At 36.4% G+C, this 21,867-nt stretch overlaps 1 protein-coding gene and 1 pseudogene across 9 annotated transcripts in view; both read right to left on the minus strand.

Annotated features, from left to right (window-relative positions):
* Window positions 1–793: 793 nt before the first annotated feature.
* Window positions 794–3,628, minus strand: LOC144316138 (chromobox protein homolog 3 pseudogene; annotated as a pseudogene).
* A 153-nt stretch (window positions 3,629–3,781) lies between these two features.
* VAMP4 (vesicle associated membrane protein 4) overlaps window positions 3,782–21,867 on the minus strand; it is a 57,582-nt gene continuing 39,496 nt past the window's right edge. For 6 of the 9 annotated variants that reach the window (XM_077901661.1, XM_077901660.1, XM_077901667.1 and 3 more), the window contains 5 exons: window positions 14,544–14,644; window positions 13,251–13,330; window positions 10,072–10,123; window positions 9,245–9,436; window positions 5,829–7,852 (listed from right to left, as the gene is read on the minus strand). In XM_077901661.1, coding sequence (XP_077757787.1) covers window positions 7,824–7,852; window positions 9,245–9,436; window positions 10,072–10,123; window positions 13,251–13,330; window positions 14,544–14,644 — 454 coding nt within the window. In that variant the 3' untranslated portion in view covers window positions 5,829–7,823. Of the gene's footprint in view, window positions 5,622–5,828; window positions 7,853–9,244; window positions 9,437–9,715; window positions 9,814–10,071; window positions 10,124–13,250; window positions 13,331–14,543; window positions 14,645–21,867 lie in introns of those variants that run through there. The other 3 variants (XR_013381963.1, XM_077901664.1, XM_077901665.1) reach the window with 3 other exon arrangements.

Below are 21,867 nucleotides of genomic sequence, written 5' to 3' on the forward strand. Positions count from 1 at the left end.
CCTAATTAAAGTACACCAAAACTTGTCTAGTTTTGCCCTTTGGGTGGGGAGGTTGTTGGTGGTGATTAAAATTTTCCTTTCAGGGATCTTGCAAATAAACTTGCATTTATTTGACTGTAACTAGGGATATGAATTCTGATATGGCTGCTTTTAAATTGTCCAATTTAAACTCTCTACATTATATTTAAATTGTCCAATTAATTACAAAATTTGAAAGGTTAAGGCTTCAGGAAAAATTTCAATGTAACTTTAAGTGATTTATTTCTTAAGTTGCTGAAAATGATAGCATCCCAAAAACATGGCCTTATCCATGGTTATAAAATGCTGTTTTTGTTTTGGTGAATGTTTCAAAAATAACAAAAAGAAAAGAAAACCACTTATTTATGTACTTTTAAATATACACACAAAAAGCCCTAAATAAACAAAAAACCCAGAATGGTCCTTAGGCATATAGGAGTTAAACACAAATTTTGACTGAGTAACAACTATGAAGATTTCCCCCAACATTTAGAAAAGGTGTTCTCTGATGCAGGGGGATAATATGGTCTCAAATATTCTTTTCTGATAAAGGAAACAACTACAGAAAGCTTTTATTTGTTCAAAGTAAACCAGTGCTATAGATGCAAAAAACCCCAACAACTCCCCCAATACTACTTCGAAACAAACATATCAAACTTGATTTTCATTAGAATGTTATTTCTTCACACTAATAAACCAAAAAACAAAGACCCAGATTTATATATATAAATATATTTAATATATATTAATGTTTATTATATATTAATAAAAATATATTATATATATATATAATATAATATATAAAAAGCAATGCAAACAATTATTGAGCTTCATCTTCTGGACAAGAATGCCAAGTTAGTCTCTCTTCATAAAATGCAATTACAATTTGAGGACACTTCATATTTGCCTCTTTTGCCAGCACCAAGTCTGCCTCATCTGAATCTTTCCATTTCATGAGAAACATTAATTCTCCACTGCTGTCTGTGGCACCAATTATTCATTCAGGATCAAGACCTCTGGCAAAGCCTCTTGGTTTATCAGCAGCACCTCTTTTCTTCTTTGATTTGCTATCATCAGATTCGCTGTCAGCTAAAGATTTTCTTTTTGTACCATCTTTTTCTTTACCAGCTTTTTGAGAATTAAGGAATGCTTCAATTAACTCTGGACAATCTAAATTTTCTTCAGGTTCTCAAGTATTGTCAGCATCTGTAAGTCCCTTCCACTTCAGGAAATAAATACTCCACCTTCCCATTCACTACATGGCAGTCCAGTACTTTTTCCACCATAAATTCTTCAGGCTCCGCCTCTCCTCCTTTTTTACTCTTTCCATTCTGTTTCTTTCCCTTTTGCAGTGTAGTTTTATTGGAGGCCATTTTTTATTGCAGACTTGAAGAGCTATTACGTTCACGGCATGGCACCTGGTGGTCCCCGGAGGGGAGGGAGCTGAATTTTTTAAAAAAGATTTATTTATATTTATTTTAGGGAGGAGGGAGGTGGAGAGAAAGAGCTAGCAAGCGAGAGAGCAGCAGGAGGGGCAGAGGCAGAGAGAGAGAGAAAGAATCCCAAGCAGATGCCCCACTGAGCGTGGAGCCCAACCCAGGTGCCCCTCATGCTGCATTTTAAGGTAGAACCAGAAGGATTTCCTGACCCATTAGTTATGGGTTGTGAGAGAAATGTAGTATGACTTTGGTTTTTTGGCATAAGCAAACTGGAAGGATTCAGTTGTCATCACCTGAGATGGGAAGGAATGCTTATGGAGTAGGTCTGTGGGAGCAAATTGGAATTCTGCTTGGGACATACTAAATCTGTAATGAGTAATAATGAAGATGTCAAGTAGAGTATTAGATATGAATCTGAATTCAAAAGTTAAATGGGAGACATAAACTTGGGGTGTCAGCACATAAATACCATTTCAAAGGTAAGATTAGGTGAGATTTCCAGGGAGATTGTATGTGGAGAGCAGACCCAGAGCAAAATAAATGAAAGACAATTACTATATGATCTCACTCATATGTGGAATTTAAGAAACAACAGGATCATAGGGGAAGGGAGGAAAAAATAAGACGAAATCAGAGAGGGAGACAAACCATAAGAGACTCTTAATCATAGGAAACAAACTGAGGGTCATTGGAGGGGATAGGGTAGGGGGATGGGGTAACTGGATGCTGGGCATTAAGGAGGGCTCAGGATGTAATTAATACTGGGTATATGGGATCCCTGGGTGGCACAGCGGTTTGGCGCCTGCCTTTGGCCCAGGGCGTGATCCTGGAGACCCGGGATCAAATCCCTCATCGGGCTCCCAGTGCATGGAGCCTGCTTCTCCCTCTGCCTGTGTCTCTGCCTCTCTCTCTCTCAATCTGTGTGACTATCATAAATAAATAAAAATTAAAAAAATTAAAAAAAATACTGGGTATGAGACTGATGAATCACTGGCCTCTACCTCTGAAACCAACCATTGTAAGAAAATGCCTGAAAAGGAAAAAAAAAAAAAAAGTTGGGGCAAAGAGCAACCAGGAAAGTAGGAAGACACCAAGTCCAGGAAACGTGTATTAAGAAGACAGCAATTAACCGCATCAAAGGATGCCGCACTGGGACGAGGAGGGCTGAGAGTGGACTACTAGATCTAGCGATGCAGAGGTAGTGGCACTGTGACAAAAGTGAGACTGGTGGAGTGTGGAAGCAGAGGCTCAGCTAATATGTTTAAGAGAACGAGTGAAAGAGAACTACAGAAGCAAATATAGGCGAATTCTACCAAAGACCTTTGCAGAGATAATGGTGGAAGCTGATAGGGTGAGTGGAGGAAGGGTTGGTTTCGGTCATTAAGAAGGAAGAAACAATAGCGTATTTGCATGTTGCTGGGGAGGATCCAAGAGGACACTGTCTTTCCCTGTTACACAGACCCCACGCACATCCTTGAAGACTCCTCAGATGAGGGCTAGTCCCATTACTCAATACATAGGGTAAGTGCGCTGCCCTTGTCCTGCTCATTGTACATGTGGCAACCAGTTAGAATCCTTCCTATAACTGCAGCTGAAAAGCAGGCTGGCTCCACAGTAGTTTTCTAGCATTTAATAGGCATTCATCGAGCATGACTGATGGATCCAGGAATGATCTGACCTTCCTGACTGGTTCTCACTTAACGACTGGATTATATGCAGCACTGTTGTCTTCACAGTGTTCTTATCATGGCGCTTCCCATTCCCATTTCCATTCCAAACTAGAGCACTTTCCTTGTGGAGACTATGTATCTCGGGGCACCGTGCGCCTCCAATGTCAGCCCCCTGCCACACCGTGCTGGAGTACTGAAAAGACTGAACTCGGTGTTAGGTGGAGGGAGGCTGAAGAGCATGAACCCCACTCTGCTTGTCTCTAAAAGCAGGGCCAAGCAGCTGATGGCTATGTCAGATTTTCTGACTGGGGATAGCTAAGCTAAGTCTAAGAGAACTTTGTCCTCCTTCCTACTTCAAGTAGACATGACTGAGGTAAATAAAGTATGAGTATTCCACCACTTGTTTTTGTCCACTGTTGAGATTCAGTGATTTTACACTGAGAAATTCCTCCTTGATTCCATCAATGGGTTGTGCATTGGGCATGGCTTTTGGTGATAGAATACTTTTTCCTTCTCTGATTTATCCCTCCATGTATACTGCTGGAAAGCTGGGGCCTGTTAAATCAGGGTGATCATCTAGATGTTATTTGAAGTGAGCTATGCTCTGAAGGTAAGGCAACAAGTAACACATAGTGAATAAGCCAAAGTGCTTAATTTTGTTTTCTATGAAATACTTTATTTTACGGTTGATTTTGGAGGGGCTACAAATACATATCTGATATGAACACAAGGTTCTGAATTCTGCAACGCTGTAAGAATAGTTATGAAGAACGGAGAAGCAAGAGAACAGGGCGCACGACATTTACATTTGCTCATCTCCACCATACATCAAAGGCACTTATCAAAATGGTTAAGTAGAAGAGTGTGGACTTTCAAACAATGACATACCCAAAGCATAAAAATCAAGTGACTGAATTTTCCTATTCTTTGATTTTAAACGTTTTACTAAACTCTCTGAAATATGCAATTTACTTTGTAACCTTGCAATCCAATCATCCATTATTCAAGACTTCTTCAAATGAAAAGAATCTGATGGAATACTATAAAATCAGAATTTTTCTAGACCCAATTATTGTTAAAGAGCACTACTATCCTCTGGTAAAGTCCAAAGGCCACATTATATGATCATGTCCTCTCTGCGGTGAGGATTATAGGAGCAGACTCTCATATTAGCACACTGGTGTCTGTGTGGTTTCTTAGGCTCACTAATCTAGAAACTGCCAGGCACACAGCATTATGCTGGGTGCTATGGAGATGCACAAATATGGTAGATCTGTGCTTTCATAAGCTTACATTTTCCCACTTTGAGTCCATCATGCTTTCAATTCCTACTGACCTGTCCCAGGCAGTTTCTTAAAACAGGAGTGAGATTCAAAGAGTTCACATCCCCATCCCTTATTCTATTTGATTCTCAGAAAAAGTCAGAGTTAAGACCCAAATCAAACTTATAAAGATGGCGCAAGGTCCACATCTGTCTGACGTATGGTTCTGTTTGTCTACAACATGGAAAAAGCAGGGGACAGACTGAGAAGTAAGGCATCTTTCAGCTCCTTAGGACCCGGTGCCTTTACATTGCTCTGTGATGATTCCCTGCGTGAATATGAGCACTACAATGCATTCTAAAACAAATGTATGCATGCTTTTGGACTGATTCATACTCTTACTCCGCACTCAACAGAAAAAGAAAATGGACTTCAACCACATTTTTGTGTGAAAACACAAAATCGGACTATTAGAGCAGTTAGTTTGACTTGGTAATACTCAGCACAACTAAAGACCTCTTCTAATGGCATCCCTTCTCAACATGAAAAAACGATTTCTTGCTGTTTCCTAGTCAGTGTATATACATACAGATGTGGACAGAGTAAGTGTGGGTGGCAAGCATGGTGAAGAGTGTATTGACAATGATAAATTTTCATTTTTTATTCTTCCTCAATCTGTGCAAGTATAATCACTTCATTTTCAGGATACCCATATGCTGTGTACAGAACTGAATGATGTCAATTTTTGCTGTAAAAATGCTGAAATTTTCTAATGCAGAGTGATTGTATGGTTAAGTGATCTGCAGGAGAGCTAACACAATGTATTTCTCTACTTGATGTGTACTAATGATTTTCTTCCATTTTAGATAATTTTCCATGTTCAATATTGAGCTTGCTCTTAAACAAGGAATCCCCAAGTTCATAAAATTGGAGTGCAGTTTTCAGTGAGCTTTATCAGGATGGAGAAACTGAAAGACCACTGGTAATACTGGTGTATAGTCAGGAAGAGTTAATTAGTGTTAAAATCACAAAATTGCTATAGGCTTTAGTAATTAAACATAAATTATAAGGGTAGGTTTCAGGCATTATAAAAATAGTGACCTGATTTCACTGGGTACCAACTAGTATTTACAAAGCTACTTGAATTTTTCAGTTGATCTTCTTTGCTGTTAAATAATGATAGTTTTGATAGTGTTGTAAAACTTCATTTTTCAAGTGCAGGATGATCTGAGCTGAATGAGAAAAAGAACGATTAAGGGAAGGAAGGTAGGTAGTGGGCCTGGCATCAATTGGAACATTATTTTTCTTTTGTTTTTGAATGTAAGAAAGCTCATGTCTCTAAGATTACCACAATAAAGTCATAAACAGACCAGGCATTTTAAGGGTCTCAGGATTAATGAGGACCAAGAAAGACAAAATGAACCAAGCAACAACTAGAACACAGTGACATGCACGCCACCACTTTGGCAGCCATATATTTAAATACAAAGAGAATTACATATATATGATACTGTCATATAAATATTTCATTTTTTATGGTTAAAATTTTAAAAAATAATTTAATTTTTTATATTGAAGAGTGGCATACTTTATTAAAAGAAACATTAGAAATGTGGATTCTTTTTGAGAAATAATCTTCACTGCTATCATGGAGAAACCAGATTTCCACACCAACCAATGGAAAATTAACCACTGATGAATCTGGTTCCAATCCCAAATAAGAGACATACATACATATGTTAGGACTGATTCTGTTCATTATGTTAAAACCTTTCCATTCCTGAACTATATTAGCTACTGAAATTCTAAAAATACTCATTCTCGTGGGCATCTTACTTTGTCAAAGGATTTAGTATTTATTATGTTATTTACATTAATTGACATTTACAAAGAGTAGCAAGACCAGTGATGATACCCCATAGTATGTAAGACCTTTGTCTTTTTTTAAATGTTATCAGACTATAAAATTTAGTGATTTAGATCTTCGTAACTTGCAGGTATCTTGAGTATATCCTAATATGCTTTATCCCTTCCTATTTCTTTCCATTTAAACATAACAGTTCTGCTTCTTAGTACTAATCCTATAGACTTAAAAAAAAATGGATTCTATGTTTCATATGTTCTGAATTAAAATAACCAAAGAAAGAAAACTATACAGGACCATATTTCTTTCCTATTTAAATACTGGTTCTTCTATTTACCCTATTTCAATTTCAGTTATATATGTATATATAGTCAACATATTCATGTGCACAAGTTTCTGCAGGACCTCCAATTTTATTATAAAGCTTCTTCCTTGAAGACATTTGAGCACTATGTATTTTTGCTTTGACTTGTTTAAACAACACAAGGAGGTTGGCACATTTTAAAGTTAACAATATATTTTATTGCTGTAAAAATAGACTTAGGTTAATGGCCACTCTAGCTATTTGGTTACTGACTGATGGATGATTATCTCCTGACTTTTTATACTCATTACTGTTGGCTAATTTGACACCTGATTGTACAACATGCACCTCTCAGGGATGATCAGGGAATACAAAAATAGCAAATTCCAAACAGATGATTTTGCTACTTTTAGCACTTCTGGGAGAGGAATAGTTGAAGCTAAAGAGGGAAGGTATCAAAATAAAATTAGAGGATAAGTTACCTGTGGATTTCATTTACTCACATTAGGTCCCTTCTTATTGGAAGCTAACTGGAAATAGACTGGACCATGCTGTTTATTTTCAAACACTCCAGTGATGTTCTCCAATAATTTTATTATCTCCAGTTTTATGGTGCCACACTATGCTTTTCATATTGTTTAGATTTTTCCATTTCCATAATCCATATGCCAAAAAATTACTACACATTCCCTTATACAGTCAAAAATAGGTTTACTGGAATGTTTTAGTTATAGCTGAAGGCAGGAACATTTACAACATTTAGCTTTTGTTACACCCATAAACATGTGGAAATTGCTTGCAAAGTAGCTGTAATGTGAGAAGAATCTTGCAAATATTAATGGAATGGCTATGCATGGTTTTTAGCATGTTTTGGTACTCTACACAGGCTTCTGGACTCCCAGTCTGATCCCCATGTTGATGCAATAATGTAAGTCCTTATAATAATAGTATGAAATATCGTGGTCACTGTTTAACTACATATACAAATAATGAACTGGCAAGTATCTAGTTTCAAATTAGATCCTTGGAATATGGCAAAACAGAGGCTGGTTATCTGCCTTAAACATAATTTTTAAAAACACACTTTGTTAGAAAGGAAGAAGATAACTAGACATTCGCAATGCTCCAATTTGAAGTGATACTTGCCTCTTCGTTTCTTGAAAAAGAAGTTTTGAAAGTTATATACATAGGTTTCATTTAAATTATGCAGCAATCTTTTATTATTGTTGTCCCAGATTCTGTGTAATGAAGATCTCTGTCACCAAATCAAGCGCGGTATTTCAAGACTGTAAGAACTGTAAGAGAAAAAAATGCAGAGGAACATATCAAAATCAGATTCAGATGGTATGTTAAAAACAATATTCTTAAACATAGCTGTGTCCATTTGGAAAGAGGTAATAAGGAAGGAACTTTTTTAAAAAAGATTTATTTTTTTTAGAGCGAGAGCATGCACGATGTTCATGTGGGAAGGGGAAGAGGGAGAGAGAGAATCTCAAGGAGACTCCCTGCTGAGCACAGAGCCTGGAACCATCAAGAATAGGATGCTCAACAATTGAGCCATCCCAGGAACCCCAGGAAGGAACTTTTTATCTGAGATGAAAGATAACAAATAGGAATAGCATAAGCAAAAATATCATAAAACAAACTAAATGTCTATAATTAGCATTTTCTCTTTAAAGATTTTTATTTTTAAGTAATCTCCACACCCAACATGGGGCTCGAACTTGCAACGTCCAAGACCAAGAGTGGCATGCTCTACTGACTGAGCCAGCCAGGCGCCACTAACATTGGGATTTTGATCAAATAGGTTACGGTATTACCATAGCATACAGCTACTACAATATTTTTAAAATATTACACATTTTCTCAGGTTATTAAGTATGTATGTATATAACATTAGCTTTTGAAAAACATGATCAATCAGGAAAATATTTGAAATACAGAATACTTATATTAACAGTAGCTATCCCTGTGTAGTAGGATTACAGGTGAATTTTATTTTCTTCTTTATGCTTTATTCCACATTTTCCACCATAAATATATGGTTGATTCTGGTATCTATAGTAGTTATGTTCTATAAAGTAACTACAAACACTGAATTAATAAATAATGAACCCTCATTCCTAGGGAAAATACAGGGTTAGATTCCTGCAAGCCTTTGGCTATATTTTTGTCCACCAATCAATATATAATCTTGCATTTCTGTTCAAAGATAGCCTTTTGAGGGATGCCTGGGTGGCTCAGCGGTTGAGTATTTGCCTTCAGCTCAGGGCATGATCCTGGAGTTCTGGGATCGAGTCTCACATGGGGCTCCCTGTAGGGAGCCTGCTTCTCCCTCTGCCTATGTCTCTGTGTCTCTCTCATGAATAAATAAAGAAAATCTAAAAAAAAAAAAGATAACCTTCTGATAGATGTTGTTGATTCACTAACATTGAACTCAGGGCTAACAGCACTGTAACTTATGCCTAAATGAAGTTTATCTAGCATATGTATTTTCCGTAAGGCCCACCACAGCCTTCTAGAGCTTAGAGCAACACTAGACAGCAATTCAACATGAGGCTTGGGGGCCATTTTAAATACTGAAATCACCAACAAAATGCACAAAACTGTGAGAGATGCAGTACTAAACAGACTTAGAAAGACTTGTGTATGAGAGCTGAAACTAGAAAGGCAGAGCACAGTCTCACCAGACGTCAGCTGGGAATGTGCCCACTGATGTCCAGGAGATGCAGATTTTTCACTGCTCTGAACACAGCTGCCAATGACGAGGGAAGCATCTCCAGGACTGATTTCTAGTTTATACATCAGTGTTTTAGGTGAAGTCACACAAAATCCACAATGAGGATCAACACTACTTCTTTGTGACAAACTTTTTCTGTCTAAAAAGAGAGTAATTCCATGGGGTTTTTCAAATGGCTCTTATGAGGCACTTTTCAAATCTTCATAAAATCCCTATAAACACAGATAAAGGGACTTGGGGAAGAGGAGGTAATAAAAATGATCTGACTTTAATAATGTTAAGAAAAAAAGATGAGTTAGGCATTAATGAGTAAAATCAAGTTTAAATCTAAACCCAAGCAACAAAACAAAACCCATCATATGGAGAAAATTTATCTGGACTTGTCCTCCACAGTATTATGAAAGACAAACTTCCATACCTGAAGTTAATAATAGAAGATGGGTGTACAGGCACCGTTTGGCCTCAGACAGCCCTGGGTTTGCGGGTGAGGGGTAGGCAGGAATGCTCTCTGAGAATTGATTAAAGATATGGACTCTCTTCCCACAAAAATGTGCATATGCATATTCACACAGATTTTTTCATACAATTTAAGAACATTTTCAGACATCTATAGACTAGTAGTTTAAGAAGTCCTGACTTAAGGTCAGAAGTTATTACTCAATCCTGGCATTAGTCATACTAGATCAACTGAAAATAAGTTAAAAGGGAAATTAAAATGAACTCTAAAACAAATGATACCCCCCCCCCCACATTACTAATCCAGTAAATACTTACTGATAATCACTAGCAAAAGGATAACAGCAACCAAAGCCATGATGGCTTTTATCTACAACACACAAAAAAGTATAAGGTATTAATGTTTGACTTGTTAATAAAGTCAAGATTATCTGTTGTGCTACTAATTACAGTATACTAACTCATCAATGAAAAGCTCATCCCTTGAAAGCTTTTCAAATTTTTTCTCATGTGAACTTACTATTTTCATCTTTGTTTTTTGCTTGCCTGGATTTTATATTGTTTAAGGCTGTACTGTACAGTAAACAGTAACAAAGTCTTCACTGGCCTGAACACTGTGTCTATGATTTCTCCTGCTTATTTCTAATGAGACTAGGAAAAGTATGAAATTTTAGCAACTCTGTTCAAAAGTATCAGGATATGATGAATAATATAGGTATTCAATACAATTCATTCTCTCTATATAAGGCAGCATTTTTTATAGCACTTATTCTCAAAGCATATGAGAATTCTGTTTTTGTTCTCCTTACTCTCCTCTTGGCAATTTTGTCTCCATTTTGAGGAATATAATTTAGATTCTTTGTGGATACCTCATTTAATAAATAACTTGCCTACAAGGCCTATGTGTGCCAGTTTCACAGTTGGGAGGAGAAACCTTAAGATTAATCCTTAGTCTGTTGCTCAATATTTTCAGATCACATCTCTATAAAATTGTCACATTCCTCATTTAATCCTAAAGTACATAAATTATAAATTGGTCTGATTTTCCTGATAAAAGTCTTGTTTTCATCATTTTCACAGATAACTGATTAAAGATGGTTCATTAATTAAAAAAAAGACTTAGCTACTATAAACACATGCAACATTATGAGTATCAGAAAGAACAACCAGAAGTAGCTAATGAAATGTTTCTAAAACAGCTACAGGTAACATTTTAGTGGCATCATATTTATGACAGGAACAAACTGACCAAGAGAATACATGGAAGGTTTGCAATTTGGACACCAGGTGCCTATTAAAATCATTAATTATGATAAAACAATGTAGAAATTCTCCACACCTACTGGATAATTTTGTTCACTTTTAAAGTCAGGTCTATTGAAATATACTTTATCTAGAATAATATTCACCCTTTTAAACTTCATTTTGATGTGTTTTGACAAATGTAGAGTTGTCAGCCACCACCATCAATCAAACATAAGGCACTTCCATCACTCCGAAAGTTCCCTCATGCTCTATTATAGTCAGTATGCACCTCCCTACCCTTAGCTAGCCACTGGCAACCTCTGATTTGTTTCCTGTCTCTATTTTTTTTTTTTTTTTGTTTCCTGTCCCTATATCCCCTTTCCTCAATCATCATTACAAAGTCAATCCAGAAAATGGTAGTGATATAGGGACTATTTAGAAATATAATTCATTTTTTTAAATAATAAATTTATTTATTGGCATTCAATTTGCTAACATAATAACACCCAGTGCTCATCCCGTCAAGTGCCCCCCTCAGTGCCCGTCACCCATTCACCCCCACCCTCCTCCCCTTCCCACCACCCCTAGTTCATTTCCCAGAGTTAGGAGTCTTTATGTTCTGTCTCCCTTTCTGATATAGAAATATAATTCAAATATAATTTTAAAATATAATTCAATTTTTCTCCTTAAAACATACTTTTCAAAAAAAAAAAAAAAAAGGCATAACTGTTCCTCCGGTCTGAAATCCAGAAGCTACAAAACAACAATCCTTAGTAATGGTGAAAAGAAGCTAGGCACATTATGATCATCTTTTAGTGGCTACATGAATGGGTCATGTGTACATAGGGGGAGAGGAAGTGAGTGGCTGGCTCATGGACCCTTGGCTCTTCCAAACCAGGGTATAGAGAATTTCTATAAAAATGGAAAACTTGGGATCCCTGGGTGGCTCAGGGGTTTCACGTCTGCCTTTGGCCCAGGGCGCGATCCTGGGGTCCCGGGATTGAGTCCCATGTCAGGCTCCTGGCATGGGCCTGCTTATCCCTCCTCCTGTGTCTCTGCCTCTCTCTATGTCTATCATGAATAAATAAATCTTAAAAAAAAAAAAAAAAAAAAAAGGAAAACTTATAGAGGATGGGAAATTTATTCTTTACTAGACAAGGGGAACAATGAAACCTGTTTCTTTCCTCATTTCTATTTTGAAAGTAAGATGATTCAACAGGCAGACAGACAAAAATAAGTAAATCCACAGCAACTCTTGGAAGAAATTCTTAGCATAAGGCAGTCAAGTTCAAACTTAAAAATGAGAGATTAAAAACAATGAATTTATGTCTAAGACTTTCCAACAGAGCCAAAAATGATACACAGAATTGAGAGGAAAAAAAAATTGCTCACATGACATGAAATTCTCTATGTAATCTTAAACATTTTAATGATTAGTAGCCATATTTAAGAGGCAAATACATTTCTATAAAATGTTTTGCATGAATATATTAGTACATATTGATTCTCATGTTTTAGCTTGTTAAACATTTTTATTTCTGATTTCTTTGGAATAATAAAGAATAGTGAGGGTTTTTTTAAGCCTCATTTGTTATAATGGGTTCTAACATATAAACTGCTTTTATTTTTCTCCAACAGAAAATGGTACTTTTCTCTAGCTTCCATTCCATCTTTTAAAATCTCTATGTAGGGATCCCTGGGTGGCGCAGTGGTTTGGCGCCTGCCTTTGGCCCGGGGCGCGATCCTGGAGACCCGGGATCGAGTCCCATATCGGGCTCCCGGTGCATGGGGCCTGCTTCTCCCTCTGCCTGTGTCTCTGCCTCTCTCTCCCTCTCTCTGACTATCATAAATAAATAAAAATTAAAAAAAAAAATAAATAAAATAAAATCTCTATGTAATGTTATAAGTTGTTCCAAAAAGGTACTAACAATAAACTATATGAAAAATTTATATTTCTTATAAGGTAGTCTACAAGTAGCTAAATTACTAATAAAACTTGGCTTACTTTATATGAGGAAATCCATGAAAACATCCTTTTAAGAATTGCTTGATTCCTTTAGTTATTCCTGTACCCAGAGCTATTAATAAATTCAGCAAATATTTACTGAGTCCCAGCATGTCTCAAGTTCAGAAGCTATAATAAACAAGGCAGTAGTAGTCCTTGTCCTCACAGAGCTTCGAGTCTAGAGGCCCTTTATTTTGTGAAGACCACTTGAGATCCTGGGCAACTAACGCAGTGTCTACTGACTTACTTTGCATCCACGCCACCACATTTGCCTTCGAAGTTGTTTGGATCTGTTGCTAAAAGCAGTTGCATTATCCGATAAGCTTTCTATATCACATAGAGGATGGAGAGAAGGATTAAACGACATAACAGGATTCTTTTATCTAGTCACACAAAGACAAGAAAATATTAATTTCTACTTCTGCAAATGTATTGCCTTTTAAGCATGAAAACAACATCCTCCCATTCCTCCACCCACAAACTCTGGCAATCTGTATGGGGGTGAGGGAGGGAAGCAAAAAATAGCAGTAGGTCATTTTTTCCAGGGGCTCAATGCTTTCACAAAAACATAAATTCTGGTAAGAAAATACTCTTTAAAAATTCAAATACTTAACATACCTGTAGAAAAAAATTTACACATGGAGAAGGTTAGATTCTTAGAAGATACAGAAAGTGATTGATTTTAAAGTAAAACAATGATATTTATTTATTTACTGCTGGGACAGTATCAGTTTTATTGAGGATGCAGAACAGGAATTCTCATACATAGCTAGTAAAGATATAAATCAGCAGAAATTTAATAATTTTAAAGAATACTTTGACAGCATTATGTAAAGCTAAAAATATTTATGTAAATAAATAAAGCTAAACAGCAATTTATTCTGAGTTACATACCCTACCACACGAAGACATATACAAGCGTGCCCACTAAAAAACTAATAGTGTAAAAATCTGAATCAAACATTAACAGGACAATGGATAAATAAACCATGAAACAGTATGAGGTAAAACAATGAATTTTAAAAGTGGTTAAATAAGTTGTTAGACAAACTATCAAGGATTAGTCGGGTATTTCGCCACTCATCATTTATTTAAAGAATATTTGAGTACCCAACATATGCCAGCAACTGTTACAAATACAGAGACTAACATTTGTCAATAAAGAAATGTTTCTAAGTTACCAGAGAAAGCATAAAATAAAAACAGATTAACTTTGACCTAAGTGTTGAAGTGATTAGACTTTTCCTTCTTGAGATTGTGATCGTGAGAAAAAATACAACACACATCAACATAAAAAAGAAAAAAAACCACTCTAACTTTCCAACAATAAATTTAAAAATTTTCTATTCCCAACCCAACAATTAAATAATGCAGTAAGATGAGTCAAGTAAAGGGAGCTAAAGTAAAAATACTAAAATCACAAACTTAAGAACCAAATATCATTTTCCTAAGCCAAGATTCCTAAATTCTGGCTAGAGAAATGGAAAGAGAAACTATCAAAACACAGATTAATATCAAGAAATATATGAAGTATCTGTACCTGATTTGTCCTGTAGTTCATCTAGTCTCTCCCCTCTTTCAATTACCTTTGTAATATTTTCTTGCATGACATCAATAACTTCATCCACCTGATTCTGAACACTAGTTTAAAAGAAAGATTTAAAAATTATTAAAAAAATAAAAATTATTTTTTCTTTTGAGCATTTTTATAATTTTTGAAACTTTCATTAGAAAACTTCCATGATAGAAAATAGCAAGTTTTCAGATGAATATCCAACTATAAAATGTTTAAGTGAAGGCTGCTTGGCAGTGTCCTTCTTTGTGGGCTTGAGCACTCAGGCAATTAAAGATAATATAAGTAAAAGTCATATTTAACTTAAAGATAGTTTATTTTTAGCCCTGTTCCTGCAAATTAAATGTACTGTCAGAATGCTTGGTAACTGCAGATTTTAATCAAATAGCTTGACTCTAAATAATTAGTTTCACTTTCTTTTCCATAAGCTACTGAGAGAGGCATCACATAGACACAGTTATAACCTACTTTTGCTATAGTTTATACACTAATGCTAATAAAGGAATTTGCCTAGGTTAGCTTTTGAAAATACTCAATTTCCAAAATGGAAATGTATACTAATGCTCAGTGAGTGTAACTGTTCATTGCTCATCATTTTTCTCTGAAAACAAACAGGGTTTAAGACAGGTACACTTGAATAGGTTCTGAAGCACCCAAGAGGGAGCAGAAAGGAAACACTTTTTGCTGTTTTTCAAAATGAAAATATAATTTCCTCCTTTATGTTAGGTGATGAGGGCCTGTTCTAACCAAATTTCAGACTGTTTAATAAAGACTTAATCTTCACTGGCTCATTCATCTAATTGGTTCTTAGCTGCTTGCTCTCACTCAGGAGTTACCTTGAGTACACAAACACAGAAATGTTTAATAATTCAAAGTGTTTAAGGACGCCTGGGTGGCTCAGTGGCTGAGCGTCAGCCTTTGGCTCAGGGTAAGATCTCAGTCCAGGGATCAAGTCCCACAATGGGCTCCCTGCAAGGAGCCTGCTTCTCCCTTTCTCTATGTTTCTACTTCTTTCTCTGTGTCTCTCATGAATAAATAAATCTTAAAAAAATAATAATTTAAAGTGTTTAGTTTTCCCATTCTGTTAAACAAAAATTACCTTAAATTACTTCATAAAATTGTTATGCCAGTGAAATACTTAAAAGGAGAAATAAAGTGAACTCATGGTTCTTACAACTCAAAAAATGTTTAAAATGCACTGGATTACTAGCAACTATATATATATAAAATATTTTATATAGAATATATATAATATAAAGTATAATATCTTTATAAAATAAAGATATGCAACTTTCTAATTAGGAAAGAAATAATTGTGTTGATTATTGCCTGTGGTGCTTTAAAAAAAACAAAAACAAAACAAAACCTCACAATACACATTTTGTCTCTGCCCTCTTTTCTATAGTATCCTCCAAACTAAGCCAGTGGGTCAGGGGTGAGGCCTGGATGCCTAGTTTTAAAACAGTTTTATCTCTTCCCTTGAAGAGCTCTATTTTCAAAAAGTTTGCTTTAAAATCAAAATGCAGACTCGTTTAGACATAGGTGGGTTCAGGAGTAGTCTCAGATTCAAGTAGCAATTACTACGTTTGTTGACAGTCTCTCCTTCCTATATGAAAAGCATTTTTAAACCCACTGATTTTCCACACACAAACTTCACAGTTCATCACAGCTCCCAGAATTCTGTGCTTCCCACACAGAGCCCACTGAAGGATACCAGATAGAAGCATCACCCAAGCCAGGACGCAGAACATCGCTTCTGCCCAAAAAGATAGAAAAATCCCCTGAATCCCTAAGATGGGCTTGTAGCAAAATGCCTAATCACCTAAACAAACAGCTAAAATGTTCATCCTATATAAAGACAATGGCACAAATATTCAAGCAACTAATTAGTGTAGTCAACAATCAATGAAAGCCTGCTATGTATTGTTTTTGGCCCAGAGAAGACAGTAATGAACAAAGCAGACATTTCCAGCCCTCACAGAACCACTGCATTAACCTTTAGAGCTGTGATAGAGCCTGTCTGTCCCACTTCTATATTTAAAGCATTTAACACTAAGTGAAAGTACATACCTATTTCCTACCTTTCCCCCCTAGACGCTAAGCTTGATGAAAGCAGAAACTGCTCATTTTGTTCACTTTTGCAGCCCCAGTATCAGCAACAGTGCTTGGGGCAGAGTACCCATTTGATGAACATTTGCTGAATAAGCAAACGATTTGGGTGTAAGTCCTGAAAAGCATACCCAGTTACTTAAGAAAGATATAAGGCAGTGAATGTAGAGGTCTCCACTGAACTCTGCGAACTGTAACAGAAACACAGCTATTGTTCAGCAAGGACAAATCTTGAAATTCCCAAGGCAGTTACTTTTTGTCATTTGCAAGAGATGACAATAACCTAAATTAAGGCAGTACTGCAGGGTGGGAGCGGACAGCACCCACTGCAGCCCCTACATGTGATCAGATTATGGATATTATGGATATCGATACACTACACATTATTTAAAACAAAACCCAAAAAACGTTAAGAGTAACAATGATCAGTCCCAGAATCCCTATAAACAAAAGACCTCATGGATGAAGGCAGATTAACTGGAACAGAACCCATACAATTCTAGATTAATTTTATTTGTTTAAAGGATTTTATTTATTTACTCATGGAAGACACACACACAGAGAGAGGCAGAGACACAGGCAGAGGGAGAAGCAGGCCCCATGCAGGGAACCTGACATGGGACTTGATCCTGGGTCTCCAGGATCACGCCCTGGGCTGAATGCAGCTCTAAACCACTGAGCCACCAGGGCTGCCCTCTCTAGATTAATTTTAACTAGATTGTGAGAAACTTAGGGACATTACCTCAACAACATGGTATACATGTAATAAATCTAACAAATCAATCAACATTTTAATTTTTCTGCTGAGGAATTAATAAATTATTACTTTCTCTTTCACATATTACCATCCACTGGTATAACACTCTTAATCAGATACTGTAAAACCTTTAATAATGGAAAATCTCATAATTGTGATTCTATATTTTAAGATGTTCTCATGCCCAGAAGGCAACTTCTATAGAAAATTATCTACTTATTTATTCTAATATAAAGGATAATTTTTTAAAAAACCAGTGAGAACACATTTCACATGATTTTTTACATTTTCACAGCAATTACAATACTGATTTCTATTTGTATTTTATGTTGATCTTAACCTCATTATACACTTTAAATCCCTTAGAAGCAGAAACTGTCCCACTCATCCTTTTATTTCCTAGATCATGTGAAATATGCCAGGTAGAAAGCAGGCATTCAACAAATATCTTCTGATCTCAATAAAAGATTTCATTTATTCAAAACACATGTATTAAGGAATTGCTACACTATTTACTGAGGACACCAATGTGAAAGTTTTAAGACCAATCTTTAGAAAGAGGGCAGCCTGGGTGGCTCAGCGGTTTAGCGCCACCTTTGGCCCAGGGCATGATCCTGGACATGGGATTGAGTCCCACATGGGGCTCCCTGCATGGAGCCTGCTTCTTCCTCTGCCTGTGTCTCTACCTCTCTCTCTCTCTCTGTTATAAATAAATAAATAAATAAATAAATAAATAAATAAATAAATAAAAAAAATCTAGAAAGAAAGAAAGAAAGAAAGAAAGAAAGAAAGAAAGAAAGAAAGAAAGAAAGAAAGAAATTGATTGATTTCAGTCTCCTGGAGAAAACTGGTGCATTAACTGCCATAATGGAAGGAAGCTCATGGTACCAGCTGTGCAGCCTAACCAGACAGAAAGCATCAAGATCCTGGTACTGAGTTTTAAGGGGATAAGCATGAATAGGGCAGAGTAATGAAGGTTAATGGTGGGAAAAGTTCTAGCCTACCTAAGGGATGGAGATTTTATATATATATGTAAATATATATGTAAATATATATGTAAATATATATTTATATGTAAATATATTTATATACATATATATGTAAAAGGAGGGGATATTTCAAGCAGCAATGATTAACGACACTGATAAAGGAAGCTGGGGCAAGAAAAGGGTAGAGGATTTCTAGATTTATAATTTGAGCAACTGAGTGTCAGGAGATGATGCTATTAACTGAAACAGAAAATTAGGAACTCAAAGGAAAAACAAGTTTGTAAAGGAGGGTGTGGAGACTTATAGGAGACTTATATCATTTCCAGTTAAAAGAGAGTCATATGGTAGAAGAAAGGACACAAGAGAGCATGCCCAGGAAAAGATAAAGACATGTAGAAAGGAAAAGACATTTCAATGTTGACTTAAATCATCCTTAGAGGCAGACAGCATTCTCCTATTCCTGAAATGCCTCTATTCTAATTATCAGCAGGGAAGCTGCATGGTGTAGTAGTGTCCATTCTAAGCTTCCTCAAGCCTCGTATTTTCTCACCTTTAAAATGAGGATGATCATCTCTCACTTTTGAGAATTAGATGTAATAGTGTTTTTTAAACATTACAATGCCTAACACTTGCATGAGCTTAATGTCAGTGCTCTTCCATTAAGAAAAAAAAATCATGCTCTGCAACAAATACTCATTCCTTATTTTATACAGAAAATATTTATTTTCATAGTTAACACCCCCATCTTGTGGCTTTTTAAGGTACTGTTGACAAAGGGTTTAAAGTGATGCTGTATTTTTGCAACTATGTATGTATTTCTGTTACATCATGAACACTCCTTGTCATGAACACTCCTTGCCGGCCTTTTTATAGAGTCAAAATGCTTGGACCAAGACTATAGTTAGGAAATTCCCTACCCCTAAGAGATAATGCCTGTAACTCACTAGAGTTGCATTTATAAAGCCATTATTTAACTTAAAAGCAAGAAAACATTCCAAAGAGAACCATATAGGTTATATAGGCATGTGAATATTTTAAATCACAAAAAAAAAAAAAAAAAAAAAAAAAAAAAAAAAAAAACCTTCCCTGAAAAGTGGTAGTACTTTTTTGTGGGAATAATCTGGTGTCAACATGCCAATCAAATTCAAATGAAGCAACAATGTTGCTGATCCATGCAGTTAAGAATTACCCCGTATTAAAATACCACAAACCGAGTAGTGATAGTACAGCTTCAAGAAACACCAGTGCTACAGTTTTGGTTACTCAACTAATGCCAGGTATGTGTCCATGGGCAAGTTGTGTGGTAGGCTGTGTTCCTCCATCTTGGGCCATTTGGGGCACACAACAGAGTCATACCCTGGTTATATAAGCATTCATGAGCCCGTGCCCACAAAGTTTCATATTGTATTTTGATGACTAATCACCTTCTAAGTCTGGCAAGCCTCTGGTTCTAGAGTAAGAACCATTATACTTACTCAATAACCCCTTGGTGTTCTAAAATTCTGTGAGCACCAAATATACTGTGCTAATTAATATGTACATATAAATATTCATGTGTGTATGTGATTGGCACTTGCTAATATAGACATATACTTTGTTTGCAATGCCCATTCTATACAACTAGCAGTGGTTTGGGTTCAGCTGGAAGATCATATTCAAAAGACTCAATAGGCCATACTCAGTACTAGGCTCCATTTGCAGAAGGGTATCAGACAGGAAATAAAGCATACTGGCAGGACAAAAAACAAGTGTGTCATCAGTGGAGTTCCCTACTCCAGGGTGCTTAGGTATGAGAACTATGTGGGTAGATACAGAAATCACCCTGGCTCATGTAGATGAACAGCTCTGCCATGGCACCCTGACAACGCTGAATGCTCTGTAATCCTCCCAGAACATGAGATGATGAATGGCTTGTGAGGCCATCTCTCACTCATCATCCTAGAAGACTGTCACAAGCCAATTTCTTACCACCCTCCAGGTTATGATAATGTATGGAAAGTTTTCTGCAGGGCATATTTGCAGACCATAAAACCACTGAGCTACAGTGTAGAATTGGCTTGGGTATCCTACAATTCCTATTACTGCCGTGCAGCCCCTTTTATTTTGGAATCATCATTTTCGGTATGTAGGACAAGAACCCAGAAAGTTTGGCTACTCTTCCTTTTATTGCCTATGTACATAATGAACTGCCTGAATCTAAGTAGCTCATTGTATCTTTACTGGCCAAATCAGAGCCTTGGAGCAGCAAAGACTCTCTTCTGCTGGCTTTGAAGGGGCAAGTACCATGAGTTCTACATTTGCAAGGAAAATAATTCTGGCAACAACTACCTGAACTTCGGAGCTTCAAATGAGATCATACCTGTGGTGACACCTTGATTTCAGACTTGTGAGACCCCTTATAGAGGGCCCACCTAAGCAGTGACTGAACTCCTGGACCCATGGAAATGTGAGATGATAATGTGTGTAGTTTTAGGCTGCTAAGTTCAGGACAATCTGTCACATAGCAAGAGAAAATAAAAACATCCTGTCTAGCACTCAAATCAGTTTGTTGTAACCTTGGTTCATATTTCAGAATTCACTGGCTAAGTGGATTAGGCTAAGTGTGGACATTTTTTTTTTTCATACCAACACCTACCTGACTAAAGACCAAGTATCTGACCAATAATTTGATTCCCTATTATAGCACCCTTCCTATTGTGTGCCAAGTATATCCTGAACTACAGCAGTGACTATCCCTCCTTAGATCCTGAATTCAGGCCTTTTAGTTCATCATCCACAGTTAGTCTTCAAAACTAGTCAGTTTCCAGGGCTATTTCACTGCTCCTCCAATTCCTCTCTTCTCTCAGGATCCAGATCCTTCTAACATTGGATGCATTGACTATAGCATCACCCATCAACCTACACAGAACATACACCAACATACCAACACCAACATCACCAACATACACAGAAAAAGCTTTAAACTGAAAGCCATAAATCTTAGAGCAATATAGGAATTAGGATAAATAATAGATATAAAAAAGTTCTGGAGGAAAAAAAAAGTTCTGGAGGAATACAAAAAAATATTATACTTCAAAAAACTAAATCTATTATATTATTTCCATTAATTCTAAAAATGGGAATCAAGCTATAGATTTATTTATTTTTTAAGATTTATTTATTTATTCATGATAGAGAGAGAGAGAGAGAGAGAGAGAGGCAGAGACACAGGCAGAGGGAGAAGCAGGCTCCATGCCGGGAGCCCGACGCGGAACTCGATCCCAGGACTCCAGGATTGCGCCCTAGGCCAAAGGCAGGTACTAAACTGCTGAGCCACCCAGGGATCCCAAGCTATAGATTTAAAACCAAAATGGACCTTGAGATTATGCTAAATAAATGGATTTGACAAAAAATAATCAGGTTAAGAAAAACCAAGAGGAATTGGATTTCCTTATCT

This window comes from Canis aureus, chromosome 6, assembly GCF_053574225.1.
Source record: "Canis aureus isolate CA01 chromosome 6, VMU_Caureus_v.1.0, whole genome shotgun sequence".
Lineage (NCBI taxonomy): Eukaryota > Metazoa > Chordata > Mammalia > Carnivora > Canidae > Canis > Canis aureus.